At 42.2% G+C, this 25801-nt stretch overlaps 5 protein-coding genes and 1 pseudogene across 5 annotated transcripts; 2 read left to right on the forward strand and 4 right to left on the reverse strand.

The window, feature by feature from the left end:
- Positions 1–6910: 6910 nt before the first annotated feature.
- Positions 6911–7265, reverse strand: LOC148000146 (histone H4). Its single transcript, XM_087591846.1, has one exon. The coding sequence runs from the start codon at positions 7247–7249 to the stop codon at positions 6938–6940; it is 312 nt and encodes a 103-aa protein (XP_087447972.1). The 5' UTR covers positions 7250–7265; the 3' UTR covers positions 6911–6937.
- Positions 7266–11721: 4456 nt separating this feature from the next.
- Positions 11722–12637, reverse strand: H3c13 (H3 clustered histone 13). The gene is given in 1 exon segment (NM_001408683.2): positions 11722–12637. A coding segment is annotated over 1 exon segment (411 nt). The 5' UTR covers positions 12599–12637; the 3' UTR covers positions 11722–12187.
- A 712-nt stretch (positions 12638–13349) lies between these two features.
- H2ac23 (H2A clustered histone 23) lies at positions 13350–13936 on the reverse strand. The gene is given in 1 exon segment (NM_001408932.1): positions 13350–13936. A coding segment is annotated over 1 exon segment (393 nt). The 5' UTR covers positions 13913–13936; the 3' UTR covers positions 13350–13519.
- Positions 13937–14182: 246 nt separating this feature from the next.
- On the forward strand, positions 14183–14538 carry LOC148000147 (histone H2B type 1-H-like; annotated as a pseudogene).
- Positions 14539–14710: 172 nt separating this feature from the next.
- Positions 14711–15141, reverse strand: H2bcl2 (H2B clustered histone like 2). Its single transcript, NM_001408933.1, is given in 1 exon segment — positions 14711–15141. A coding segment is annotated over 1 exon segment (381 nt). The 5' UTR covers positions 15115–15141; the 3' UTR covers positions 14711–14733.
- Positions 15142–15315: 174 nt separating this feature from the next.
- Positions 15316–15922, forward strand: Hist1h2an (histone cluster 1, H2an). Its single transcript, NM_001107354.1, is given in 1 exon segment — positions 15316–15922. A coding segment is annotated over 1 exon segment (393 nt). The 5' UTR covers positions 15316–15433; the 3' UTR covers positions 15827–15922.
- The last annotated feature ends 9879 nt before the right edge of the window (positions 15923–25801 follow it).

Below are 25801 nucleotides of genomic sequence, written 5' to 3' on the forward strand. Positions count from 1 at the left end.
ACTACCATATTGGTTCTTCTTTTCTTGTTTGTGGTTTGTTTGTTTGTTTGTTTCTTGGAACAAATTCTGAAGCTCAATAAACCAGGCTGGCCTCAGGGAATTCAGCCTGACTGCCTGCTGTGCACTGGAATGTGTACCTCTGAGCCTGTTGTAGTTCATTATTAAAGAATTCCTGATTAAGCCTGCTCAAAGCCTTTCAGTCATCCCCACTGATCTTAAAACCAGAATTGCAGTGAAGTAGTGCTCTCTAGCTCTCCATAAAACCCAAACTCATATCTTGCAGGGTTCCTCTCCCCTGATTGTTTTGTTTTTTAATCTTTTCCCACTGGTTGAAATTCCCCATGATCCCTCTGGTTTCTGTTGTGTGCAGATTTTCTCTACCTAAACTATCTTTCAAGGCCTAGCCTGCCTATAGTGAGATTCTACTTTAAAATAGTTACAAAAACGAAAGAAAGAAAATCTAGACTCCAAAGTGGATGTGAGTATTGTCTGTTGGGCTTGTTGAAGGACATATTGGTTGATAAATTACTTCTTCTCTGACTAAATGAATGAATTCAAGCCAGACTGGATTATATTAAATGCAGGTTTATTGGGAAGCTGCTCTCAGGTGAGTTCACTGGCCCCAAGGCCAGAGAAGTCACCATGGACAGAGAGGATTAAGTAGAGAAAGAGAGAAAGGGTGCACACCAAGACAGAACAGAAAGGGAAAAGTGAGAGGAAAGAGAAGGCAGGGAGATCAAAATGTCTGGATTACATAGGGAGGAGTCTCAGGGGGAAGGGCAGCCAGGTTGGGGACAGGATATGCCAGGTTGTGGGAGCTGTATTGGATTTGGGCCTGGTTGCTTTGTCACTGTGTGGCACAAGAAGTTAACATTCACAGAATGTTGTCAGCCTGAACAAGACCCTTCTGGGTCTCCAGCAAGGTTTGACCCCTGCTGAGCCCTGCCCTTGCATGTGGAAGCCTTTTGTCCCCAACTGGGAACAGTCTGGCCAGGTACTTCTCACCTGAGTCAGAATTAGGCTGGCCTTCCTGGTTATTTCCCTAATTTATTCAGGCCACATAGTCGGTCCTTTGTTACCGAAGTCTCAGCCAGGGTTCCCCACTGTGCTTGACAGATACCTGCTAAGTGGTGTTCTTTGGATATATAGTTTGGTCAATAAAGAAAACAGAAGCCTTTTTCCTCTTCTGGCTTGACACGAATAACCTGTGTGTGTGTGCTTCTTTCATCCCACAGGCTTTCGCCCGATTCTCGGTACCGTGTCGGTGCTGGCGCCGACAAATGGAGGTCCCACCGAGATCGGAGAAGAAAGGAGTACTGTTGGGACGTCCCGGGAGCCCGGCCGGCATAGAAGCAGGGACGGATTGGGGTAAGATGGGCCAGAAAAGGCCTGGATGATTTGGGCTAGCCTGAGTAAAACTTGTCATATAAATGGGACAAGGTAATAGTAAAGCGTTTTTACATATGCGTTCTTTTAGAGTTATGTTTTAGTCTTTGGACCCCGACTAGAGATAGTTTACACCCTAGACATGAGAGAGAATGGGCTTAGAAAAACAGTCCTACCGGACTCTTCACAGATGCTTTGGAGAAAGAGAAAAACTTTTCAGAGCTCTCCTGGGAACAGAAGAAAGGCAGGAGACGTCCTGCCTCTCTGCTGGCTCCTATTGGAGAAATGCTTATTTCTGGTTCTGGGTTCCATAGGTAGGATATGTGGGTCCCTTCGGAGGGACACCATCTAGAATTTTCCCTCTTTGTCTATTGTTTGTCCCTGGTGCACCAGGCTGTCCATGTCTGTCAGTTTATGTCTGTGGTTTTTGTTTCTCGTTGCTTAAATGTTATATGTTTCGTGGTCAAAAAAAAAAATGGTAAAAACTATCTGCCAGTCGTTCACACCTTGACTTGGTTTTAACTCGTTTCAAGAAGAGAACAATGAATAAAAAACAGTTTCAATTGGCTTTTGGAGCCTACATCTGTAGCTAGAAGCCTAAGTCTACTGGACAAGCTCCCCGGGGGCTGGCTAAATGTTTATACTAGCCTATCCTAAAGGCACTAGGAGCTTCACAGCTTCTATGATAGTAAAACTGAAAAATCTTTGACTGTGATTATTGGACTCAACAGGTGACATGGTGCTTGGTGTAAATATTAAAGACATGTTTAGCCACTTCAATTTTGTTTCTGATTGGTTTTAAATGTATAAATATGCTGTACATGCCTTGGTTATGTACTATTGGCTTTTAAGTTATTAGATATGGTTAAAAGGTGTAACATTGGTAAAAGAAAGTTGGCTTAAAACTAATTTGGATGAAGTCATTCTAGATAACATGTGATATGAGCCAACCTAGGGAAACAGGTCTAAATTGAGGTAATATTTTTATGGAATTCTTATCCTAGAAACCAGGCTTCTAAAAGAATTTAGGACATTGTCTATTCATATATAAGAATTCATATATAAGAATTGACAGTCAAACTTTGTATCTATATTCTGATGATAATTCCACTGCCCCAAGAACAGCTGCCTAGTCACATACTCAGAATTCAGGTGACTTTCCAAAGTTGTGACTGTGCTCTGGTGTTACAAGGAGAACTTAAAGATTGTGATTAAAGATTGCCAGTGTTACGTTGACTAACTCAAACTTATTTATAATTTTTAAAAAAAAATCAAACAGGTAGAGATTGTTACAAGATTTATGAAAGATTGATGAGGTTTTAGAACTTGTGAGAACATTACAGCCAGTTTGCTTACTCCAACGGCCATTCCAAGATAGATTTAGAGGATTATTTTTATTCAATTTATTTACGTCCTGGCGATTGTGAGTTTTCATTTCGTGAGCTTGCTTATAATTTTAGAGAGCCCACAAAGTGATATCATTAAAATTTTTACTAAAGAATGGCTAATAGCTTTATATTATGTAATTTTGTTGCTTCTTCAATGTAAGAAGTTAGAACTTTAATCTTTAAGTGTATATGAAAATTTTTACTACAAACCTTTGCAACTAGACATATTTCTGACTAGGTGAAATAGAAAGATTCACATATTGACATGATCCTGTTCAGGTATTTTTATGGGGAAGAGGGAATGTTTGTGTTTTTTCTACAGGATGCTACAAGAGTGTGCCAGCTGCCAGAGGTGGTTGCTGAGACTTGCTGATCCTGGTTACATGAAGATTCAGCTCTCGTGAATCGGGTCCCTGGAGTCATTCCTCTGCCCTGAGAGGAAGATAGAAGATCCCCCCTCACTCCCCTGGTGACTCTTGCTGCCTTAACTGGTGTTGTCATCTTACAGTCTATAGCTTCACAAGAATGCCATCTGCGTGAAGCTGCTATAGACTGGGGAACTCTGCCCTGTTTGTACAGATCTCAGACATGGTTCCCTTGCCTGCTGGTTGTTCCAGAGAAGAATGGCTGATCCTGAACTGTCCTGGCTATACGTTATTTTCGCTGCTATTGTAGCAGCCATTTACTGCTGCAGACATTGTGTCTGCAGTGTCTGAAGTTACCCTCCCCCCATTCTATTGTTAGACAAACACAGTGGGTGAACTTTCTGGAGTAGTTGTTTACAATTGGGAATTCTAAATTTTATTACAGGAACAGCTCTACAATGGCTCTTGTGCTTCTTTTCACATGCAGAGGAGAACCAATAAGACAATGTACTTGATTAGGTGCCCACTACTTATCGGGAGAGGCTGTCCACAATCTCCTAAATTATTATCATCTGGCTCCTACTTTTTCGCCCCTGGGCTCAAGTAAGAGGAATGAGAAGATGACCCGATGTAGTTTTCCTCAGCGACGGGCAACTTCCTCTGACCCTTGACCAATCTAGACACGGACCCTTGAGGGCAACAAGGTGATCCTATGTCAGAGAGGCTGGGGTTCGAGAGGTCGATCCTAAGACAGAGGTGACTACGCCCCGTTTAAATGTACGGGCCGGTCAAATGCTCCTCTGCCCAGTTTCTCCCTCCTTAACAACACACACAGTTAGCCCAGAACGGTGTGTTACAACATAATTTCATTCCTAGCCATTGGGGTGCAGTCCTAACTGCAAGAGTGGCTCGCCATGGCCGAGCTGGGCACTCTGTGAGGCATGTCTGATCTCTCTCAGACCACTACTTCCACCTAATGGTCTTTTATAAAAGAAATACGGAGGAGTTGTGGGAGCTGTATTGGATTTGGGCCTGGTTGCTTTGTCACTGTGTGGCACAAGAAGTTAACATTCACAGAATGTTGTCAGCCTGAACAAGACCCTTCTGGGTCTCCAGCAAGGTTTGACCCCTGCTGAGCCCTGCCCTTGCATGTGGAAGCCTTTTGTCCCCAACTGGGAACAGTCTGGCCAGGTACTTCTCACCTGAGTCAGAATTAGGCTGGCCTTCCTGGTTATTTCCCTAATTTATTCAGGCCACATAGTCGGTCCTTTGTTACCGAAGTCTCAGCCAGGGTTCCCCACTGTGCTTGACAGATACCTGCTAAGTGGTGTTCTTTGGATATATAGTTTGGTCAATAAAGAAAACAGAAGCCTTTTTCCTCTTCTGGCTTGACACGAATAACCTGTGTGTGTGTGCTTCTTTCATCCCACAGGCTTTCGCCCGATTCTCGGTACCGTGTCGGTGCTGGCGCCGACACCAGGTAAAGACTGATGGGTGCTGGGAGAACCTGGAAGCCAGGTCTGCTTTGAAATGTAAAACATGTTAACTTGTCTCAGGATCCAAAGCCAAAAACCTTGTTTTTATTGACTATGAGGTCTGGGTGCCTTTCTCTCTCTCTCTCTCTCTCTCTCTCTCTCTCTCTCTCTATCTCTATCTCTATCTCTATCTCTATCTGTCTCCCCCGCCCCCACCGAAGTTCTTAAAGGGAAGGGCTGGAAGGATAGCTAAAGCAAGTGCCCTGTGAGCCTGAGGGGCTGAGTTTGACCCCTGAAACTTATATAAAGGTAACAAATGTACAAACAAAAAAATTTTTTCCAAGTTCTCAGGGGACACTGATGTTTATTCTCTGGTGATTCTTTGAGAACAACTGATAACGCTGACTAAAGTTAATAAAGTCCTGGACCTGATATCCTGATATAAGATATAATCTTCCTGATATAAGATTTATATGTCAATCTCTGGTGCTTATTTTACAGATTAGGAAGTTAGAGAAAGCTGGGCATGGTGGCCCATGATTTTAATCCCAGTACTTGGGAGGCAAAGACAGGCAGATCTCTGTGAGCTAGAAGCCAGTCTGCTGTACAGACCAAGCTCCAGGCCGAAGTTGTTACACAGAGAAGCCATGATAAGAATGAAAGAAGGGAGGCAGGGAAAGAAATTGTAGAAAGCTCAAGTAGGAAATATACATAGTCAATGTTTCTCGGTTTCCAAGGACTGGATTGATTAGAGGGGTTGGTTTTGAGACAGGATAACATCTATACCTTAAGGGCCTTGAAAAGCATATGATGACCTCTGACCCTCAAGTCTCTACTTCCTGAGTGCTGATATTAAAGAATGAGCCACCAAGGCCACACTGGAGAGAAAATGCTAGGCCTGCCTAAATAAACACTACGCATTGACCCACAGTCCCAGCACCCACTCCATTCCTCCCATGCCTTCATCCCTGTGATGGTTTGTATATGCTCAGCCCAGGGAGTAGCACTTTAGGAGATGTGCTCTTGTTGGAATAGATATGTCACTGTGGGTGTGGGCTATAAGATACTCATCCTAGTTGCCTGGAAGAGAGAGCTCGGCTGGCAGAACTTCAGATGGAGATATAGAACTCTCAGCTCCTCCTGCACCATGCCTGCCTGGATGCTGCCATTCTCCTGTCTTGATGATAATGGACTGAACCTCTGAACCTGCAAGCCAGCCTCAATTAAATGTTGCCCTTTGTAAGACTTTGCCTCGATCGTGGTGTCTGTTCACAGCAATAAAACCCTAAGACAACCCTGTTCCAGAAAACTATTGATAAGAGCAGATTAAACACTTGTATAAGTTTTATGTGTGAATATAATTTAAAGTAACAATGAAGACCCATTACAAAAAAAAAATCCTGGTCAGGAAAATAGACTCTCTGGCCAAATGGAAACCCCTAGGACCACTCTAGGTGATTTCACCCTAAGCCAAGCTAGAGATATATGGAGAATTTTTCCTTTGATGAGATGTATCAGTTTCATTCCCATACTTCAACACCCCCCCAACATAATCGCAGCAAGCTGAGCAGCCATGAGATTTTATCACTTCGGCCCACTTTCTGACTCTGCAATCAATCACTCTCTCTCTCTCTCTCCTCTCTCTCATCTCTATCTCTATCTCTATCTCTACCTCTATCTCTACCTCTACCTCTATCTCTATCTCTATCTCTAACTGCTGACCTCTATCTTTATCTCTATCTCTATTCTCTATCTCTATCTCTATCTCTAACTGCTGACCAGAACCTAAATATCCTTTCTCTGGTAGCTTGTACCTGTATGCCCATCACATGTATTCGAGCCATCCTCTCTGAAGTAAGGTCCCTGGAACTGGATTTACAAATGAGTAAAAGCCACTATGTAAATGCTGGAAAACCTGGACTTATGCACAGAACAAAAACTCCTAGCCCACAAGTTTATGCTTTAAAAAAAACCTATTCAGGCATGATCTTAGGCTCTCGTGCTCAGGCAGGTGGCTATCAAATTGGGGGCCACCCTGTAACTACCAAGTCCAGGGCTAAGACGTATTGTAAAGGTTCATAGTGGATTGTGTCCTACAATAGGAAGGGGTAAAATAATTACTCACTGTATTAACTACCTGAGATTATATAGTTCTAGAAGTTATTGATTGCAGGACGCAGTGCATGGTGCTGCTAATATCACCGTTCCCGCCACAGGCCAAGATTTCACAAACCGAGCTCAGCTCCTTGAAGTGAAAAGGTTGTGGCCCTGAAAAGGGCCTTTGGCTTGAATGATGTTAAGTAAAAAAAAAAAATGGATAAGGTTAGCCGCCGAAGCCGTAGAGAGTGCGGCCCTGGCGCTTGAGCGCGTAGACAACATCCATGGCGGTGACGGTCTTGCGCTTGGCGTGCTCCGTGTAGGTGACGGCGTCGCGGATCACGTTCTCCAGAAACACCTTCAGCACACCGCGGGTCTCCTCGTAGATGAGGCCGGAGATGCGTTTCACTCCGCCACGCCGGGCCAGGCGGCGGATAGCGGGCTTAGTGATGCCCTGGATGTTGTCTCGTAGGACTTTCCGGTGGCGCTTAGCGCCGCCTTTACCCAGGCCCTTACCGCCTTTACCGCGTCCAGACATACCGTAAGACTAATGAGAAACTCACTACACAGTGGTATTAACAGATTCCCTTCCTTGCTTTTATAGTACCATGGCGGACCTGTTTGAAAACAGGAAGGGAAGGGGCGGAAACCACAGTCAATTCCCGCCCCTCTTGCATTTATCCTATGAAAAGGCTGAGAAGACAAGGCGGGGCCTGAGGCAAAGGTAGAGCCTGATAGAAATATAGAAATATAGAAAGGAAGAGCCAAATAGAAAATAATACATTATTAGCCTTCTGAACCTATGAATCAGGACCCCCCTCCCCTAGTAGTTTATCAGACATTTACATTACAATTCATAACAGCAGCAGAGTTACAGTTAAGAAGTAGTGAAATAATTTTATGGGTGAGGGTAATCACAACATGAGGTGCTGTAGTAAAGGGTGTCAGCATTAAGAAGGTTTAGAACCACTGCGTCTAAGGTTTTAAGTACAATTTTAAGAACATATCCTATTTCCCATTCTGAGATTTTTATTGATTTAGGAATGCCTACAAATCTGAACTGTGTTTTATTGTTTTGTTGTTTGTTTGCTGGGATTTTTTTGTTGTTTTTTTTTTAAGCATTCAGGCTAACTAGGGGGAAGTAAAGCCTCAAAATGTTGCAGGACTGTAGCGCTAAAAGATTAAAAGATGTTGTGGATATTTTTCCCAAAGGTGTGAATCTTGTGCTTTAATTACACATAGACATCAGGGGTTCTGGGCATGAGGATGGGAGTGGTGCTCTCTGTTTTTACTATGCCTTCAATGAATCTCAGGATTTCCTGCGTGTATGTTTTTAGTCAATAAATATTACACAGAAAATCTATTATCCTTAGCACATCATGGTTAAACATACCTCAAAACATCATGCACACCACCCCACCACACACTGACAGTTCTTAGTCAAAGGATTTGATGGTTTCATGTGAAAAGTTGCATAATAATACCTCACCAAGTTGATTTTTAAAATACTTCCATAAAATGCTAATAGAGTCAATACTTACATATTGGTCTCCAGAGCTACATTACTCTCTAGAAGGGCACAGAATAGTTTCCTCTGCTCTACAAATGAGTCTATGACCCAAAACAATGTTTCAGAATCACCCTTTTAAAGAGCCCTGCAGAATTCAAAGAGTGTGAGTTTCTGAATGTTCAGAGAGAAACATTAAAGGTTTATGTGAATATTTACTAAGTGGAGTGCTTGACTAGTATAAAATCCCTGAGTTTGAGCCTTGGGACTATCTATATACAATGGCCTGATGGTAACATAGTCCTGTAATCCCAGCTTTGGAAACTGAAGCAGGAAGGTCAGGTATAAATAATACTCAGGTACATAGTAAGTGTAAGAATAGGCTGGATTGGGTTGGGGATTTAGCTCAGTGGTAGAGCGCTTGCCTAGGAAGTGCAAGGCCCTGGGTTCGGTCCCCAGCTCCGAAAAAAAGAACCAAAAAAAGAACTAATAGAAGAATAGGCTGGGTTATGTAAGGTTTTTTTAGAGAAGAACAGAGAGATGGGGGAGAAGGGCCGTGGGGGGGGGGGTGTTGAAATAAAATTGTGTTCCTTATAATGACATATTAGAGATGTCCAAGAGTCTGGAGATGAATGGTACTATTATAATTTCTGTCATTCAATTATTCTTACAGGTTTTTGTAGAGAATTAGTAAACATCACTTTTATTCCTCCCAGGGGTAGCTGTGAAACCTTATAGAGATTAATAATGGAGAGATGTCTGTAAGGTCACGGGCCAAATAACCTCTCAGTAAGACTAGATATTTCTCTTGAATCAGCTTTGAAATCTTCCAAGATAGCCAGGAGAGTGCCAGAGACTCAGTCTTTACTGTACCATCCTCCCACTCTGTTTTGTGAGCTGAGATTGCCATCCTAATTTTATAGTCACGTTTCTATGTCTTAGGAGCAGACATTAAAAGATCTGTACACTCATGTCATTGATAAGTGGTATTCACTCTTCTGTATTGGTAAATCTCTCAAACATGAAAGAGTATAGGAAATTTCATGTTCCTTTATTTTCTCATGAACAGTTATCATGCCTGACATGAATTATCTATCTAGGTCAATGCAAACAGATTTCTAAAGTTCACATGTTTTTCTGTCAAAGAACAAAAGCTGAATAGAGATATACAGTTGCATCAAAAGCCTGGACAATTTACTAAGCAACATGTATCCAGAGAAGGAAGCCAACCAGAGCAAAAAGCTATATAAAGAAATGGAGCTTTTGTGTCTCATGAATAGACATCTGAATAGCATGGGCATTCACATAGTGCTGTTACACTGTTTGTAGATTCCTACAGTTCAATCTCACTGGAATTCCAAATCTCCAAGTGGTGGTTTTTTGAGGTCACCTTCAAGCTTTATAAAGTACTTGTTCTCCAAGAGTGACAGATGTGGCAAGGGACTGAATGGTGCTTTCCAAACCTCCTCATAACAATTTTTATTTTCCATATGCTAATTTTTCAGCTTTTTTTTTGAGGGGGGGTCTTCTCGGCTTCCCTTTCCACTCTATCTCCTGTCCCTGCACAGTCACAAATGATGGAAAGTCTAAATAATGGCAGATAAGCATGAATTTTCTGAAAAACTCACCAAATGTGATAGATTGCATTTGGTGATGAAAAAAAGCAAGCATGAAAGAGCCACGTTAGAAAGGGTGGCACCATTGCTGTTTTCCAAACAGAAAAGGTAAAGCCAGGATGTCCCAGTGTGACCACAGAAAATGGAGGGGGAAAGACTTTCTGACAATGGAGTGAGGACAACTGCTACTACAGTTCTTGTTTTCTTGGGGGGAGGGAAGAGGAAGAAAGGAAGGAAGGAAGATTTTGAACATGGGAAATACCAAAGTAAATCCAACCTCCAAATAGTCAACAGAAATCTATTAAAATAATTAGTCCAATAGATTTTTCCAATCAGAAAATGATGGGTATCTGTTACTGTGATGCCTGTGGTGGATTAAAAAAAAAAAAATAGCCTTGTTAAAATACAAAGCAGATATTGATTTATTAAAGTAAATCTCAATGGAAAAACCAAGAGGTTATTTAGGTCTAAAATCCCTAGAATGTATGCTTTCCTAGAGAGCCCACAATAAAAAACATAAGCAGATAGGCAGGCATGGTGGTGCACACCTTTGATCCTAGCACTGAGGAGGCAAAGGCAGGAAGGATCTCTGTGAGTTTGAGGCGAGCCTGGTCTACAAAGCAAGTCCAGGACAGCCAGGGCTATCACACAGGAAATCCTGTAACAGAAAAAAAAATTGTATGAAGAGATAGATAGATATAGATAGATAGATAGATAGATAGATAGATAGATAACACATCACACATTATATTATAATTATATGTTACATTAAAATATCATATATTATATTAAAATGTATAGAATTGTTTTAGATAGTAAGATGCCTCTCAGCTCTCTGAAAGACTCAGTCTTTGATGAAGGTTATATTAGTTCATTTTGTATTGTTACAATGATGAAAATCAATTTGTAGAAGAAAGGGTTTATTTGACTAACATATCCCCATCATAGTCCCTCATTGAGAGAAGTCAGGGCAGGAATTCAAGGCAGGAATTTGGAGACAGGACTAGAATCAGAGACCATGGAGGAAAGCTGCAAAATTTGTTCAACTTAAACATAGGACCATGTGCCCAAGAGTAGCACCATGCATAGTGAACTGTGCTGTTCACATCAATCAAGACAATGTCTTACAAACTTGCCTACAGACATCCTGATAAAGGCATTTCTTTGGGTGAGTTTCCTTTCCCTCAAGTGACCTTCGTGTGAGTCAAGTAGACAAAATACAGCACAATGCTTTGGGGCTGTTTGATTGAACACTGGAGAAAGAAAACACGAAACTCCCAAAGATGCAGCAATCCAGAGTAAAAATCAGTGTTGTCCTTCCTCAGGATTTTCACTCATCCTTTGAATACTTATTGTTAATTGTGTATACTTATGTCTGTGCTTGGTATGTACACAAGGGTCCCCCAGAGGCACGAAGTCCCCCAGGAATGGGAACTATAAGCAACTCTGGCTCCCCTGACATGGAAGCAAACATGAGTTCCCTGCAAGAGCAAAAAGTACTCTTAACAATTTCTCTATATCCTTTTCTCTCTTTCCTTTTTAAAGACAACGTTATGAACCCAGATAAAACCTAAACTTAAGTTTGTATCCCAGGTTTGTCTCCAACTTCCTCCATTTCCCTGCATCACCATTTGAGTCCAGGAATGGCAAGTGTGAACATCCACTCTCACACTGTGGTGGTTATCCTGAGTTATAACCCATTTCAGAATTAAAACATTGTACCTGAGAGCACTCAGAGGAGTAAGTTGGGAACCTACCCGAAAGCAGGATCCCTTAATCCTCTCTTGCTGGACAGCTTAACTTCAATTGGTCCTGTCAACTCAAGTCCTGCCTAGCCTCAAGTCCTGCAGGGGCACACAGTCCCAAAATTCCAGAAAAATGAACGTATTTCGAGAGATATGACATGTATTTAGCCATGGTGGAAAAGGAGGCAGAGCTAGTAGTCAGAACCTATAGTCCGAGGTTCTAAAGGTTCTTCTAAGGGGTTCTAAGGAGTTTCTTCTAATAGGGTTCCTAAGGCAGGATTCGGACCTTGACGCCAGAGCTTCCACAAAACCCCAAAGGCAAGTAACTCAAAATAATTGAAACACAAAGGTCCAGCCATTGTCAATTAACAGTTAACACAAAGACCAACAACCCCAAACCCTAAAATATATGGGTAGGCCATGATTTGGATTAGTGTTTAAAATACAAACCTTACAGGCCTTAAAAGATGTTGCAGACAATTACAGTATAATAGTAAGTAAAGAAGGGCCTACAGGTTTCTTTTCTTACTAGGCTAAATATACAGTCTTTTAGAGATCTTGTAGGTGGCTCTGAAAAGAGCCTTTGTGTTCAAATTTCACCCCATCCCTTACGCCCTCTCCCCTCGAATGCGGCGGGCCAGCTGGATGTCCTTGGGCATGATGGTCACACGCTTGGCGTGGATGGCGCATAGGTTGGTGTCCTCAAACAGACCCACAAGGTAGGCCTCGCTCGCTTCCTGCAGAGCCATGACCGCCGAGCTCTGGAAGCGAAGGTCGGTCTTGAAGTCCTGAGCGATCTCGCGCACCAGGCGCTGGAATGGCAGCTTGCGGATAAGCAGCTCGGTGGACTTCTGATAGCGCCGGATCTCGCGCAGAGCCACGGTGCCGGGACGGTAGCGGTGGGGCTTCTTCACGCCTCCGGTGGCCGGAGCGCTCTTGCGGGCGGCTTTAGTGGCCAGCTGCTTGCGCGGAGCCTTGCCGCCGGTGGACTTCCGAGCAGTCTGCTTAGTACGAGCCATAGAAAGAAATCAACAGAACCTTCCGGCACAGGGAAAACTAATTAACAGCTGCCGGAGTTCAAATATATAAAGCGAGAGAGTCCCGCTCTCATTGGACAAGACAGCACAGTAGAACAGCAATCTTATTGGTAGCTTTGTGATATGGCTCTCCAGGCCCCGCCCCATTAATTTTAATAAATCGCTTTGATCTTGTTTTATAAATTTAAGCTTCTGTTACAGCTTTCACAATTGTACTTGTCAGGACTCATGCTGTTTGCGTATTAACATTTTTTAAATTGTGACTCCAAAACCTCATCAATTCTTCTGAAAGGCACAGAGCTATAGGGGATTATTTAAGTAAGTAGATGTTTCATTTTTTCTCTCTCCAGAAAGGTCGAAGCAACGTGAACACGTCAAAAATCAAAACTTCGAGGAACTCTTAAGTATTAACAGTAAAAACCAGTAATTTTAAAATCGCTTTTTATCTGAATGAATGAGCACTTTTCCCTAAAAACATTTAATGGAAGGGCTTTCGTTTAGTGTTAGGGAAAAGGAAAAAAAGCTCATTCTACAACGTTAAATATAGGTCCACAGTCTTTAATTGAGGTGACAATGCAGAATAGTACAGAACCATGACGTTTTGTCCTACTTGTATCAAAGAAAAATAATGCACTTTGAAAAAAAACTCCCCTACTATAAAAAATTACCAGTTACTAAAGTAGATCACTTTCCGTTTGACTTTACTAAAAATAATGCTGAAACATGCTTCATATTTTAACTCTTATTACGGATCTTAATTTCTAAAGTCTTATAAAATAAATAGGAAGGTGAAAATGGAAGGATTGCTAGGACTACTTAGAAAAGTCAGGAAAAGGCTCTTTCAAATGATGAAGTGGTGGCTCTGAAAAGAGCCTTTTTTTTTTCTCAGAAGATTAATCTCATTTACTTCCCCTTGGCCTTATGGTGGCTCTCGGTCTTCTTGGGCAGCAGTACGGCCTGGATGTTGGGCAGGACGCCGCCCTGCGCGATGGTCACGCGGCCCAGCAGCTTGTTGAGCTCCTCATCGTTGCGGATGGCCAGCTGCAGGTGGCGCGGGATGATGCGCGTCTTCTTGTTGTCCCTCGCCGCGTTGCCCGCCAGCTCCAGGATCTCGGCCGTCAGGTACTCCAGCACGGCCGCCAGGTACACCGGGGCGCCGGCGCCCACGCGCTCCGAGTAATTACCCTTGCGCAGCAGACGATGCACTCGGCCCACCGGGAACTGCAGGCCGGCCCGGGAGGAGCGGGTCTTGGCCTTGGCGCGAGCCTTGCCGCCCTGCTTGCCGCGTCCAGACATGATAAACAACAAATTGTACCGGAGAAGAACCAGGGAAAAAAAATTGCGAGAGCTTGGCACTTATAGTTTTCTCTGGGTTCGAAAAAGACTCTATGTGATTGGCTGAGTTCTTTTTGTTCTAGACCAATGGGAAACATTCCGACGCGAACTTCGACTGGGCAAGAATTCGGGTGACGGCATAGACATCATAAACGAATCATAGGTTAGCGTTCCTAAGCCTCATTTGAATGCGGACTCATGAAATAGACGATCGTGGTGGCCTTAAGGCTATAATTCTGAAATTCCAGTTTTAATATGCCTGACACCGCGAAGTCCGCTCCCGCACCGAAGAAGGGCTCAAAGAAGGTCGTTACCATGGCCCAGAAGACGGCAAGAAGCGTAAGCGCAGCCGCAAGGAGAGCTATTCGGCGTACGTTTATAAGGTGCTGAAGCAAGTGCACCCGGATACCGGTATCTCTTCCAAGGCCATGGGCATTATGAACTCGTTCGTGAACATTAAAAAGCGCTCTACCATCACGTCCCGGGAGATCCAGACGGCCGTGCGCCTGCTGCTGCCCGAGGAGCTGGCCAAGCACGCGGTGTCCGAGGGCACCAAGGCGGTCACCAAGTACACCAGCTCCAATTGAGTTGCTCTAACTCACTTCTACCGAAAAGGCTCTTTTGAGAGGCACTTAACTTCTCAGAATGAGCTGTTAAATTCCGTCTATTGGCTACTTTTTTTAAGTGTACCTAGTCGGTAAATTAAGCATCACATCCACTTATAGTGATAATATGGGTGGCTCTGAAAAGAGCCTTTTGGTTCAAAGTGAAGTTCTCCATGCTCACTTGGAGCTGGTGTATTTGGTGACCGCCTTGGTGCCCTCGGACACCGCGTGCTTGGCCAGCTCCCCGGGCAGCAGCAGGCGCACGGCCGTCTGGATCTCGCGGGACGTGATGGTCGAGCGCTTGTTGTAATGCGCCAGACGCGACGCCTCGCCCGCGATGCGTTCGAAGATGTCGTTCACGAATGAGTTCATGATGCCCATGGCCTTGGAAGAGATACCAGTGTCCGGGTGCACTTGCTTCAGAACCTTGTACACGTAGACAGAATAACTCTCCTTGCGGCTGCGCTTGCGCTTCTTGCCGTCCTTCTTCTGGGCCTTGGTAACGGCCTTCTTGGAGCCCTTCTTCGGGGCGGGAGCGGATTTCGCAGGCTCAGGCATGATAACAGGATAGTTAAAACACGAGGAAGTGCAATATGATAGAGGGCTTGATTCAGGGCTTTTATAGAGCTTCTATGCAAATAAGCGATTCAAAAGTAGTCAACTGTGATTTGAAGACCAGTTAGTGACTCATTATGCAAATTATATACTGAATTTTTCTTCTCTTATTGGCTGCAGAGAGAAAGATAATTTTATCCAATCACACCTTACCTTTTCCACTTCCATCTAGGAATATAAGTAGCATCTCATTGGGTCTGCGAGGACACAGCATTCATAATATTGTTCTTATTGTTAGTTGGCTCTACGCTTCTGCATAACGATGTCTGGACGCGGCAAGCAGGGCGGCAAGGCTCGCGCCAAGGCCAAGACCCGCTCCTCCCGGGCCGGCCTTCAATTCCCGGTGGGCCGAGTGCATCGTCTGCTGCGCAAGGGTAATTACTCGGAGCGCGTGGGCGCCGGCGCCCCGGTGTACCTGGCGGCCGTGCTGGAGTACCTGACGGCCGAGATCCTGGAGCTGGCGGGCAACGCGGCGAGAGACAACAAGAAGACGCGCATCATCCCGCGCCACCTGCAGCTGGCCATCCGCAACGATGAGGAGCTCAACAAGCTGCTGGGCCGCGTGACCATCGCGCAGGGCGGCGTCCTGCCCAACATCCAGGCCGTACTGCTGCCCAAGAAGACCGAGAGCCACCATAAGGCCAAGGGGAAGTAAATGAGATTAGTCTCTGGTCCTGATTATAAGAACAAAGGCTCTTTTCAGAGCCATCTACTTACTTCAGTAAGGTGCTGTAAAGCTATATAATCCTTAGGTTTACAAAGCTAAAATCAACCTCTACGTATCAATGGTCTCCTATCTTCAATGAAGGAGTCAGTTATCTCAAATTTGCCAGGTTGCCTACGAGGACGTTCCTCATGTCTTGTGTGTGTGTATATGAATCACAATGCCCTGAGATTGCCTTTCTGCCAAGGGTTTGGAAGAATATCCGTTAGACAACGAAATTGTGATTGTTTGACAAGATGGTTAGAAGTTATGTATATATGTTGGTGTGCACGTAACATTCTGGCACTGTAGATAGAATAGGTAAGATGAGTAAAAAATATAAAGTTCTGCCAATAGCTTCATGGAGGGTTGCTATAGGTGTTTAGTGATTGTTTTCCAGATAGGGTCTTACTATGTAGCTCTGGCTTTTTTGGAACGCACTGACTGAGTGGTCTGAAGTGGCTTCGACCTCTTAGAGAACCTGCCTATTCCTCCCCATTTCTAAGGTTAAAGGCATGAACCACTATGCCCAACCAATGGAGAGTTTGGGGCTTTTAGTCTTCAGAAAAAAATTAAGGACTCAAAGCCAGTATTCATTAAAACTAAAGTGGACTTGAGTTGCTCTAATTAGTCTTGATTAATTCTATCTCGTTATTCTTGACAGTTGATCAGTTCAGACTGCAACTGAGAAAACTGTATGTACTGAAAAATCGGCCTGAGATGGCAAAGTACTGTCCAGCTACTACTTATTTAATATCATTGCTTACATTAATGTGCAAATTTCAAGGGCTTTGTTTTATTTTTACTTAAGATAAAGGATGTATGTTTGCCATATGTATTTGGTGTCCTCACAGACTGGGAAATAGTCTCAAGCCCCCGGTGTAGAGTTAAATATTGATGTGATCTGGAGACAGCAAAAGGGTACTGGAATCCAATTCATGTCCTCTGGAGAAGCAGCAAGTGCTCTTCACTGCTGAGCCGTCTCTCCAGCCTCGGTTTGTGAATCTATTTTATGTATACATTCATTCATTCAATCATTCATTGACACTGTCACTATACAGACCTGGCTGCCCTGAAACTTATACCCTGATTAACTCCCAATTCATAGCAATCCCCCTATTTTACCCTACTTTGTTCTGGGAATATAGACGAGAATCACTTTGTCCTTTTGAGAGTTAAATATATTGACAGAACAAAGGGTGTGACTGAAATCATTTCTACATATTGACTATGAAAGGGAGCATTAGACAATGGTGAGTTTAGTTCTAAGAAACCTTGAAACCTTTTTAACTACAATTGTTGTGGTAAAGTCGAGGAAAGGCAAAGGAAGTCAAGTTGTAATTGATTTCCAATCCAGCAGGTGGGCCTCAGTAGCCTGCCCAGTAAAGGCCCATTTTCTTTCAAAGAAAACAAAAACAAACAAGCAACAACAAGAACAACAAAAAAAATTGTGCCTTTAATTATGACAGTTATGGGGTATGAAATGCAAATAATTAAGTTCCAAGTACATAATAAACACTTTTGTACTATGTAATTCCTCTGAGAAAATCGCTAGGAAGCTCCACACGGCTCAAAAGAATATATATAGACTATCTAGTGTCTATGTGATTAGCAGGTGCTAGTTGAAAAAGTAGTCAAACAAGCAAATATCCGAAATAATTACTACCTTGTGGCCTGGCTATATTGCAATCTTTTAGTTATTTTTTTCTACAGGAAAAGATATTTGTGCTTTGAAATGAAACAAAGTGGGGTTGGGGATTTAGCTCAGTGGTAGAGCATTTGCCTAGCAACGGCAAGGCCCTCGGTTGGGTCCCCAGGTCTGAAAAAAAGAAAAAAAAAAAAGAAATGAAACAAAGTGTCAACTGTCAGGATCTTTCAAGTGAGAGTCTCAAAACACCACTTGGAGGACCGTAGGGGAGGCCATGAGCCCCTAAAATATTCTTGAGAACTATCAGCAAACCTTTTAGAGTAAGCTTTCATATTACAATGAAAGGAAGTGCATTCCATAATGACCTTAATACCAAAATTCCAATATTTCTCAACAGAAGTCCAAGCTCTTCCATGATGTCCAGAGTTCATTTTCCTGATGTCCTCAGAGGAAGTATCTGCATTTCCCACTTCCCTCATACAAACAATGACAGTGTGGCCTAGGAGTTGGGGTGGAGGACTACTGTTCAGTTTCCAGAACTAAGCAACCTGAAAAGACCAGAACCATCCATCAGAGCCACCTCTTTACTATCAATTAACTCATTGTTTTAAATGGGTGAAATTAAGGCAGAACAAGAAAATAGGACTCTCGGCTTTACCTTACTGATCCTCTTATACCTCTCTTATTTAAGACTGTCAACATAGTTGATCAAAGACTGTCCAATCCTCAAACTCCAGAGAAAATATTAGAGCACTATTAAGATGACTTATGAACCACTCTCAGGATGAAAATGTGTCTCAACCTCACCCATGGTCATTATCTACAAAAATTACTTAGCAACTTTTATTCATGTTTTTATCTTGTCTACATATTTCTTCATCATCTCTAGGCCTGTACAGTAAATTCATAGGCAACTTTATAATTGATTGTTAAGGTAGAAATCAAAGACTATATTTACTTAATTTGTTCTCAAATTAATGACAAATCACCCTGTACATTTAGAAAGTACTAAGGGGAAGGGAACCTCTTTAATATATATATAGCCCTCATCCAGCTATTGCTAATAATGCTGACAATAAAATAAGATTTTCCTAACTCATATGCACTTCATACTTATGCATTCCACATATATTGTCAACCTTAGATCTCTTTCAGGTTCCAGCTTCAGGCTACACTTTGAACAATTTAAAAAGTGAGAGACCACAAAGTCTGGTCACTTGGGTAGCAGGAAGATTTACAACAAATATATTGTCAGAATTACTTCTTAAGCATACCGGTATTGCTCTTTTTGAATAGTTGTTACCCAGGTCCATCTTGCCCACCTGACAAAAATACGTTTCTCCTGATAAAAGCACAAGAGAGTGAATGGCAGATGAGGACTTAATGGTGGTGGTGATTCTGCACTGCCCTCTAGAGCTGTTCCATAGTATGATCTTTGACACTAGGGATGAGCATAATGGCAGGTTGTAAATTTCTTCTTCTTTTTTTTTTTTTTGTAAGTAAAACCTAATCAATGTTGGTAAACAAACGTTAGCATCCTAGTATCCTAAATTCTTTTTATCTCTAATAGGCTGGTTAGCATACTGCTTATCTCTGGGGTATTTTGGAGGCAACACTCACTTAGCTAAATTCTACTTTGTGTTACTTAAGGTCTCTCTCTCCCAAGCAATCTGTTAGGAAATCTTGTAAGTATCAGTTCTACCATTTTGAGCTTCTTCTACATACTATCAGTAAAAAGGTAAAAGCTATGAAGGTCTTAAGCTATCTCAGAAACTAAAATGATGTATCTTGCTTTTTAAACAAGAATAAAATGTTGCTAACTGGGCTGGAGAGATGGCTCAGCGGTTAAGAGCACCCGACTACTCTTCTAGAGATCCTGAGTTCAGTTCCCAGCAACCACATGGTGGCTCACAACCATCTGTAAAGGGATCTGATGCCCTCTTCTGGTGTATCTGAAGACAGCTACAGTGTACTTATATATAATAAGTGAATAAATCTTTAAAAAAAAAAAATGTTGCTAACCTAGAGTGAAACAAAAGCACTGTCCATAAGCCAATAATCTTTAAAGTTCATACCTTTTGTTGTTACTTTTTTGTTTCTGTATTCAGTGTGTATTCCCAAACATAAAAGCTATCCAGAATATGATGGTCAGAGGACAGCCTGCAAGATACCATTCTCTTTCTCCACTATTTGGCTTCCATAAGTTTAAACTGAAATCTTCAGGTATAGACTCGATGGACCATCTTGCCAGCTCTGATCTTTGGGTGCTGTCTGCTCCACTAACCACTAATAATTTGCGTTGCTACACATTTAAAATACTACAGGTAAAAAGTAATCCATGCTTGGTTGTATCAATAGTAAAGACAAAAATAAAGAACTATATTTCTCTATAATCCCACTGTGGCCTTAGCCTTTCCATGCTGTACAACAGATTTGACCATATTTCCCAGTTTTAAGGTATTTTACCCAAACTGTCTATCTTTATTAAGAAAAAATTCGGTAACATAAAATGTCTGAATCTTCCTATATAATCATAATGGGGAAAGGAAAGTGGCAAGTACCATGATCAGGTAAGTGTCCATATGTGTACCTGGAACTTCACAGTCTTCCAGTAAACCCTCTTCCTTCCCATTCCTGCCATTTTAGTATCAGCCTTTAGATATATCGCGGCTGAGTCTGTGTGCAGACACAGAAAAATGCTCAGGAAACAAAAGACTCAGTGTCTGTTTCTCTGAGAAGTTCATAAATCTAGTGTAACTCCTGGGCATCTATTTCATCAATTCATTAAGCAGTAGCTACTGTTGTTATACATTCTTATCAGACTCCAAGCCAATTAAGCCTGATGTTTTCTACCTCTGTGTTTCTTGCTGTTTGTCAAGTTTCTCAAAACTAAATTGTCTTGTGGTTTGTGCGCTATTCATGAAATAACTTTGACCTTGCATGCATATTTCTTCAGTCTAACAGAACTTAAGGAATTGGTCATGTCAATTGGTTAAAGAGTATATTTTAGGAGGACAAAAAGATGATTCAATGGTAAAGATGGTTAAATGGTTAAGAGCATATACTATTCTTACAAATGATCAAAGCTTGAATCCTAGTATCTATATTAACCAGCTCAAAATGACCTGTAACTCCAGTGACAATGGACCTGGCAGCAGTTTCTTCTAAACTTTACAGGCACTGCGCATAAACACACACACACACACACACACACACACACACACACACACACACACACACACACTATTTAAAAAGGAAAATAAATCTAAAAACTAATAATGGTTTGGTTATAAGCTTAGAAATTTCTTTAAACCTACTTTCAGTAGGGTTCTTGAATGCTTCAACCTCCCATCTTGCCAAGTGACTAGAGGTTGAGGAGAAAACAGGGTAATAGGAAAAGAGGTTTGTGGAGCTCTTTGGAAAGATTCTACTCTTCATTGACAGAATACCAGCAGCCCAGTCCAATAGCAAACACCAGCACCATCCAGCAGAAACCTCAAGGCTCTGTCAAATCAGCATGAATCAACTGAAGCAGTTTCTCTCTATGAAGTCACACTGCAAAAGCATCCTTTCGCTGTTTGTAGGGTTCCATTTATACTCTTTCCAAACACCATTCTTTGTCTCAAGCGTCCAGGCCAGCAAAACTTCACATACCCTGTGATGGTTTGTATATGCTCGACCCAGGGAGTACACTATTAGAAGTGTACAATGTTGTAGGTATGATCTGTTGGAATAGGTGTGTCCCTGTGGATGTGGGCTATAAGACCCTCAGCTTGCTGAAAGCCAGCATTCTGCTATCATCCTTCAGATGAAGATGTAGAACTCTCATCCCTGCCTAATGGTGTCTGCCTGGATGCTACCATGTTCCCACCTTAAGATAACGGACTGAACTTCTAAACCTGTAAAGCGGCTCAAATTAAATGTTGTCCTTTGTAAGACTCATGGTGTCTGTTCACAGCAGTAAAACACTAAGACATGCCCTCTCATGTGTCTGCTTCAACAAAACATACTCTCAAAGAAACTTCCAGAAAAATCACATGACATAACTGAGTTACCAAAGAAATCCAAAATTTCCACTTCACCTGGGCTTCAGTCTTACCATACAGAAGGCTGAAGGAGGAAATAAAGGACCTCCTCGATTACATAATGAAATGTAAGTGCAGAGGCCATCAGGGTTAAGGTGATATCCTGCTCAAAAGAATCAGTTTTGTACTTCATCCTGAAGAACATACACTTGGGAAAAGGATATGACTCCAAAATTTCAGATAATGCCCATCTTGCTGACATTTCATATTTGAAGATATAACTGTTAATGCATGCCCTCGCTGCCACATCTCGTCTTAATAAGCAAATAAATAGGAGCCACCATTTTCCAGGAAAACTGGCATACCAGGTATATTTAAGAGCACTGCCTGAGAGGCACGCATGAATTTCAGATACATATTTCAAACACACACCAACATGGAATTTCATACATTTGGCCACAAACTTTAAGCAAATTGAATGTCCAAGATGCAGATTAGCTTGCTGGGAACAAGAGCTCGAGTCCTGGGTGGACCAGAAACACAATAATAAAAGGATCACTGAAACATGAGAGGAACTAGGCAGATGGTTCAACGATCAAGGGCACTGACTGTTCCTCCAGAGGACTGAGGTAAATTCCCAACAATGACACTGTGGCTAACAGCTGTCCATAACTCCAGTCCCAAGGAATTTGACACCTCCTTTACGCCTCTACTGAGCACTGGATATGACCGGTAAACATACATGCAACCAAAACTATAAGCATTCTGTCTCAGCTCCACCCCACAGTTACCTGGCAATAGCCAGGTATGCCTGACACTATAAGGAGGGCTGTTTGCCCCCTCCTCACTTTCTTGCTCTTGTTCTCTCTTACTCTTCCTCTTCCCTTTTTCCCTCTTTGTCCCTTCTCTCCCCATTCCCATCCCCCCCTCCCCTTCTCTCCACACTCCTCTCTCCTCTCTCCTCTCTCCTCTCTCCTCTCTCCTCTCTCCTCTCTCCTCTCTCCTCTCCTCTCCTCTCTCCTCCCGTCTCCCCTCTCCCCTCTCCCCTCTCCCCTCTCCCCTCTCCCCTCTCCCCTCTCCCCTCTCCCCTCTCCCCTCTCCCCTCTCTCTCCTCTCTCCTCTATCTCCTCTCTCCTCTATCTCCTCTCTCCTCTCTCCTCTCTCTCTTCCTTACTCTTAACTTTCCTCCCCATGGATAAATTATTCCATATTATACTGTTCTGTTGCTGGTCATGCTGAGGCACCCCCTTCTCCCAGATTCCCATAGAAATAATTCCCTCCCTCTCTCTCTTTTAAAATACAACAAAAACACCCACACATGTAAAATTAAATGTGTTTAATTTTTAAAAAATTAGCAAAAACATGCCACACAATCTCTCTCCTCCCACTCAGCCCATTAAGGTTTGGCCTCTGGGACTCCTGGGTAAAAGCTGTTTGCTCCTGGAGCCCTCCCCTCTCACTTCTGCCCATGCTCTTCATGTTCAATATAAAATGTAAAGTAGCTATAACTGGGAATTTCTAACTTAACATGAGCCTGTATAGGAGCCTATATAGGACTTGAGTGTTTTGGGTACAGTTTTCTGCTGCAATTCACCAAATCTGACCTGGTAAAAGGCCCAAATAAGAAATCTGGACATATTTTTTAGAGCTACATTTAAACACTTAAAAAATAAAAGCAGTTGGTACTGTAGAAATGACACAACACTTAAGATCACTTACTGACTTTCCAGAGGACAGGTTCAGTTTGCTCCCCAATGTGAACTTGCTAGCTAACAACCATCTCCAGTCCCAGTGGGTCTGAGGCCCTCTTCTGGCCTCCAAGACCATTGCACTCATGTGGTGCAATGTATACAGGTGCTAGTAAAACACCCATACACACCATTTAAAAACAGAAAAAGCAAACAAACAAACAAAAAGGAACAATGAAACTGCAGCTGTCAGAAAGTCACATTCACTTGCCCTGTCTCTTCCTGCTTAGAAGCAGGAAACAACACCCCACTTTGAGGCTGCACAGGTTGCATTCCACCTACGAAGGGTGAACATTTACTACAGGTTCCATGGAGTACACATAAAAAACACTATGACCTAATCTGAAATGAACCTTCCCAAGTGTCCAGTTAGGTCTGATGTGGGTCTTAATTTATGAGGGCTCCTAAATCATGTGCTACTCATTCATGTATGTCTTTCTCTTGAGAATCATTGTCACAGTGACCCCAACTGAAAAACTGGAAAATTAGATCATAATGGATTCATTCTTCTACCTCCCCTATGTACTTTTTATACAAGAAAAATATTTAAAAGCATCTCAAAATATCTGGTACTCATTCATCCCCTGTCCCAATGCATGCTTGTTGTCAGATTAGTAAAGTCTCTTCTGACTTTTCTTCCTGACAAAATAGGAAGCTACTTCTTCCCCTGAAGAAAACCCCGCGTAGGTTTCAATCTTAGAAGACACATCACCTTAAGATAAACTGGATCTATACCTCATCGTTACTTGTATAGTTCAACAAAGAAGATAAAAGTTAACATAATTAATATAAATATATAAATATAAAAAATAAATAGATACAAAAATTATGTACGCAATAACCATCTGACTTGGGAAGACCAACTGTATATTGCTATCTATAAACCATTTAGGGCCCTCAGTTAACATCTTGCCAGAAAAAAATAAATGACTTATGGAATTCTGATCGAAGACAGAATACCCAGGCTTCTTGATGAAATCAGCTTTAATGTGAATACACAGTATGTGATGAACTGATGTTCATAAACAAATAACAAGGAATTTAGAAAAACAGAGCCTATTAAATGATTTTTGGTTTGTGTGTTTCTCTCATACATGGGGACCTACAATGTGATTGGGAATTGAAGATTATAAGACAAGGATTGCAAGAATGAGAGGGAGGGAGGAAGGAAAGGGCTCCAGGTGAGATTATTCAGTGTCCCACTTACAAATGACTGAACCGGCCAGCCTATGTATGCAAATTAACCAGTCCCTGTGGCTGTGTCCTGTTTTTTCTCCTAAGGCTAGGGACCTATCCCATAATACAACAACAGTTCTTGGAAAATAAATAAGAATACCAACTGAATTACTTCATTTAGAATGTCAAAATGATTCTGCTGCAGTAAGATATCAAGGAAACCTCAACTATGGTCCACATTTTCATGGTAATCCTACAGACATCCAGTTAAGCCATAGCCAGACAAGCAGAAACTAGAAGACACTTCAACTGTTCAGTTTAAAGCTACTGAATTTTTAAAAACCTGTTATGCAAAATAGATAATTAAGCGGACTAACACTATCTAAATAAAATGTGAACAGAAACAAGTCATAAAATGAAGGAAAGGTTACAGGGGGGAAATGATCTATTATTAAGTAAAAATACTTGTATCACACTTCAGTAATGTATACTCACTTTGGGACTAACATGAACAAGTGCTAGTGGTCATTAGCAAGTTTTTAAACCTTTACATCTCAACTAAATTTACCAATTTAAAGCTCATAAAAGATGTGCTTGAAGGATAGACAGGTCACCCAGCAATATGTTAAGATGCTTGGGAAGTAAAATCGTCTTATATTCACTTTGAACCTGGTAAACTGAAAGGAAAGAACAAGATTCTTCCCATTACTGTGCACCGCAGAAATATGCAAACGAGAAGTCACCAATCTGAACTCTGATTGGACCAAATTTCGAAACCCTGTGAATTTGAAAGAAATGACTATTTTGCAAGGGATACTATAGGTTGCTTGACCACCCCTAGGTTAATTTTGTACCCTGTAGATTCTTTTTATAGTTGCTATTAACCGACCATATTGTAATTTGAAAATAAACTGTCATTGTCCCGTTTGTGCCTGAAAATAAGTAAAGTTCTATAACATGGGCAAGAACAAAGTATTATTTGTCTTGGAGCCTCAGGTCTCCTCAGAAACACAAGACCTTTGTGACCACACAAAGGACCTTCAGAAACGCGCCGCCATCCTTTTCAATGTTTTGGGTAGTTTCTCGCTCTGCTTAAACAAAAAACCAAGTGACCGCACTGAAGTCTCTACAGAGAAATTTAATTTACACTTTAAACACAAACTACACTTGTCATTTCTGTGACACTAACGCGTGGAAAATAATAGGCGCGGAAAGGTTTCCGTAGGTGACCGTAGTTCCGGGAACCTGAGGTGGGAATCAGCCTCGCTCCTGACAGGTTATCGGCGCCAGATGAACTGAATTAGCAATTCCCAGATATGAGAAATACATA

This window comes from Rattus norvegicus, chromosome 17, assembly GCF_021556685.1.
Source record: "Rattus norvegicus strain SHRSP/BbbUtx chromosome 17, alternate assembly SHRSP_T2T, whole genome shotgun sequence".
NCBI lineage: Eukaryota > Metazoa > Chordata > Mammalia > Rodentia > Muridae > Rattus > Rattus norvegicus.

Bases quoted from the DNA above. Each gene is read 5' to 3' on its own strand.
- LOC148000146 (XM_087591846.1), bottom strand. From the start codon at position 7,249: ATGTCTGGACGCGGTAAAGGCGGTAAGGGCCTGGGTAAAGGCGGCGCT.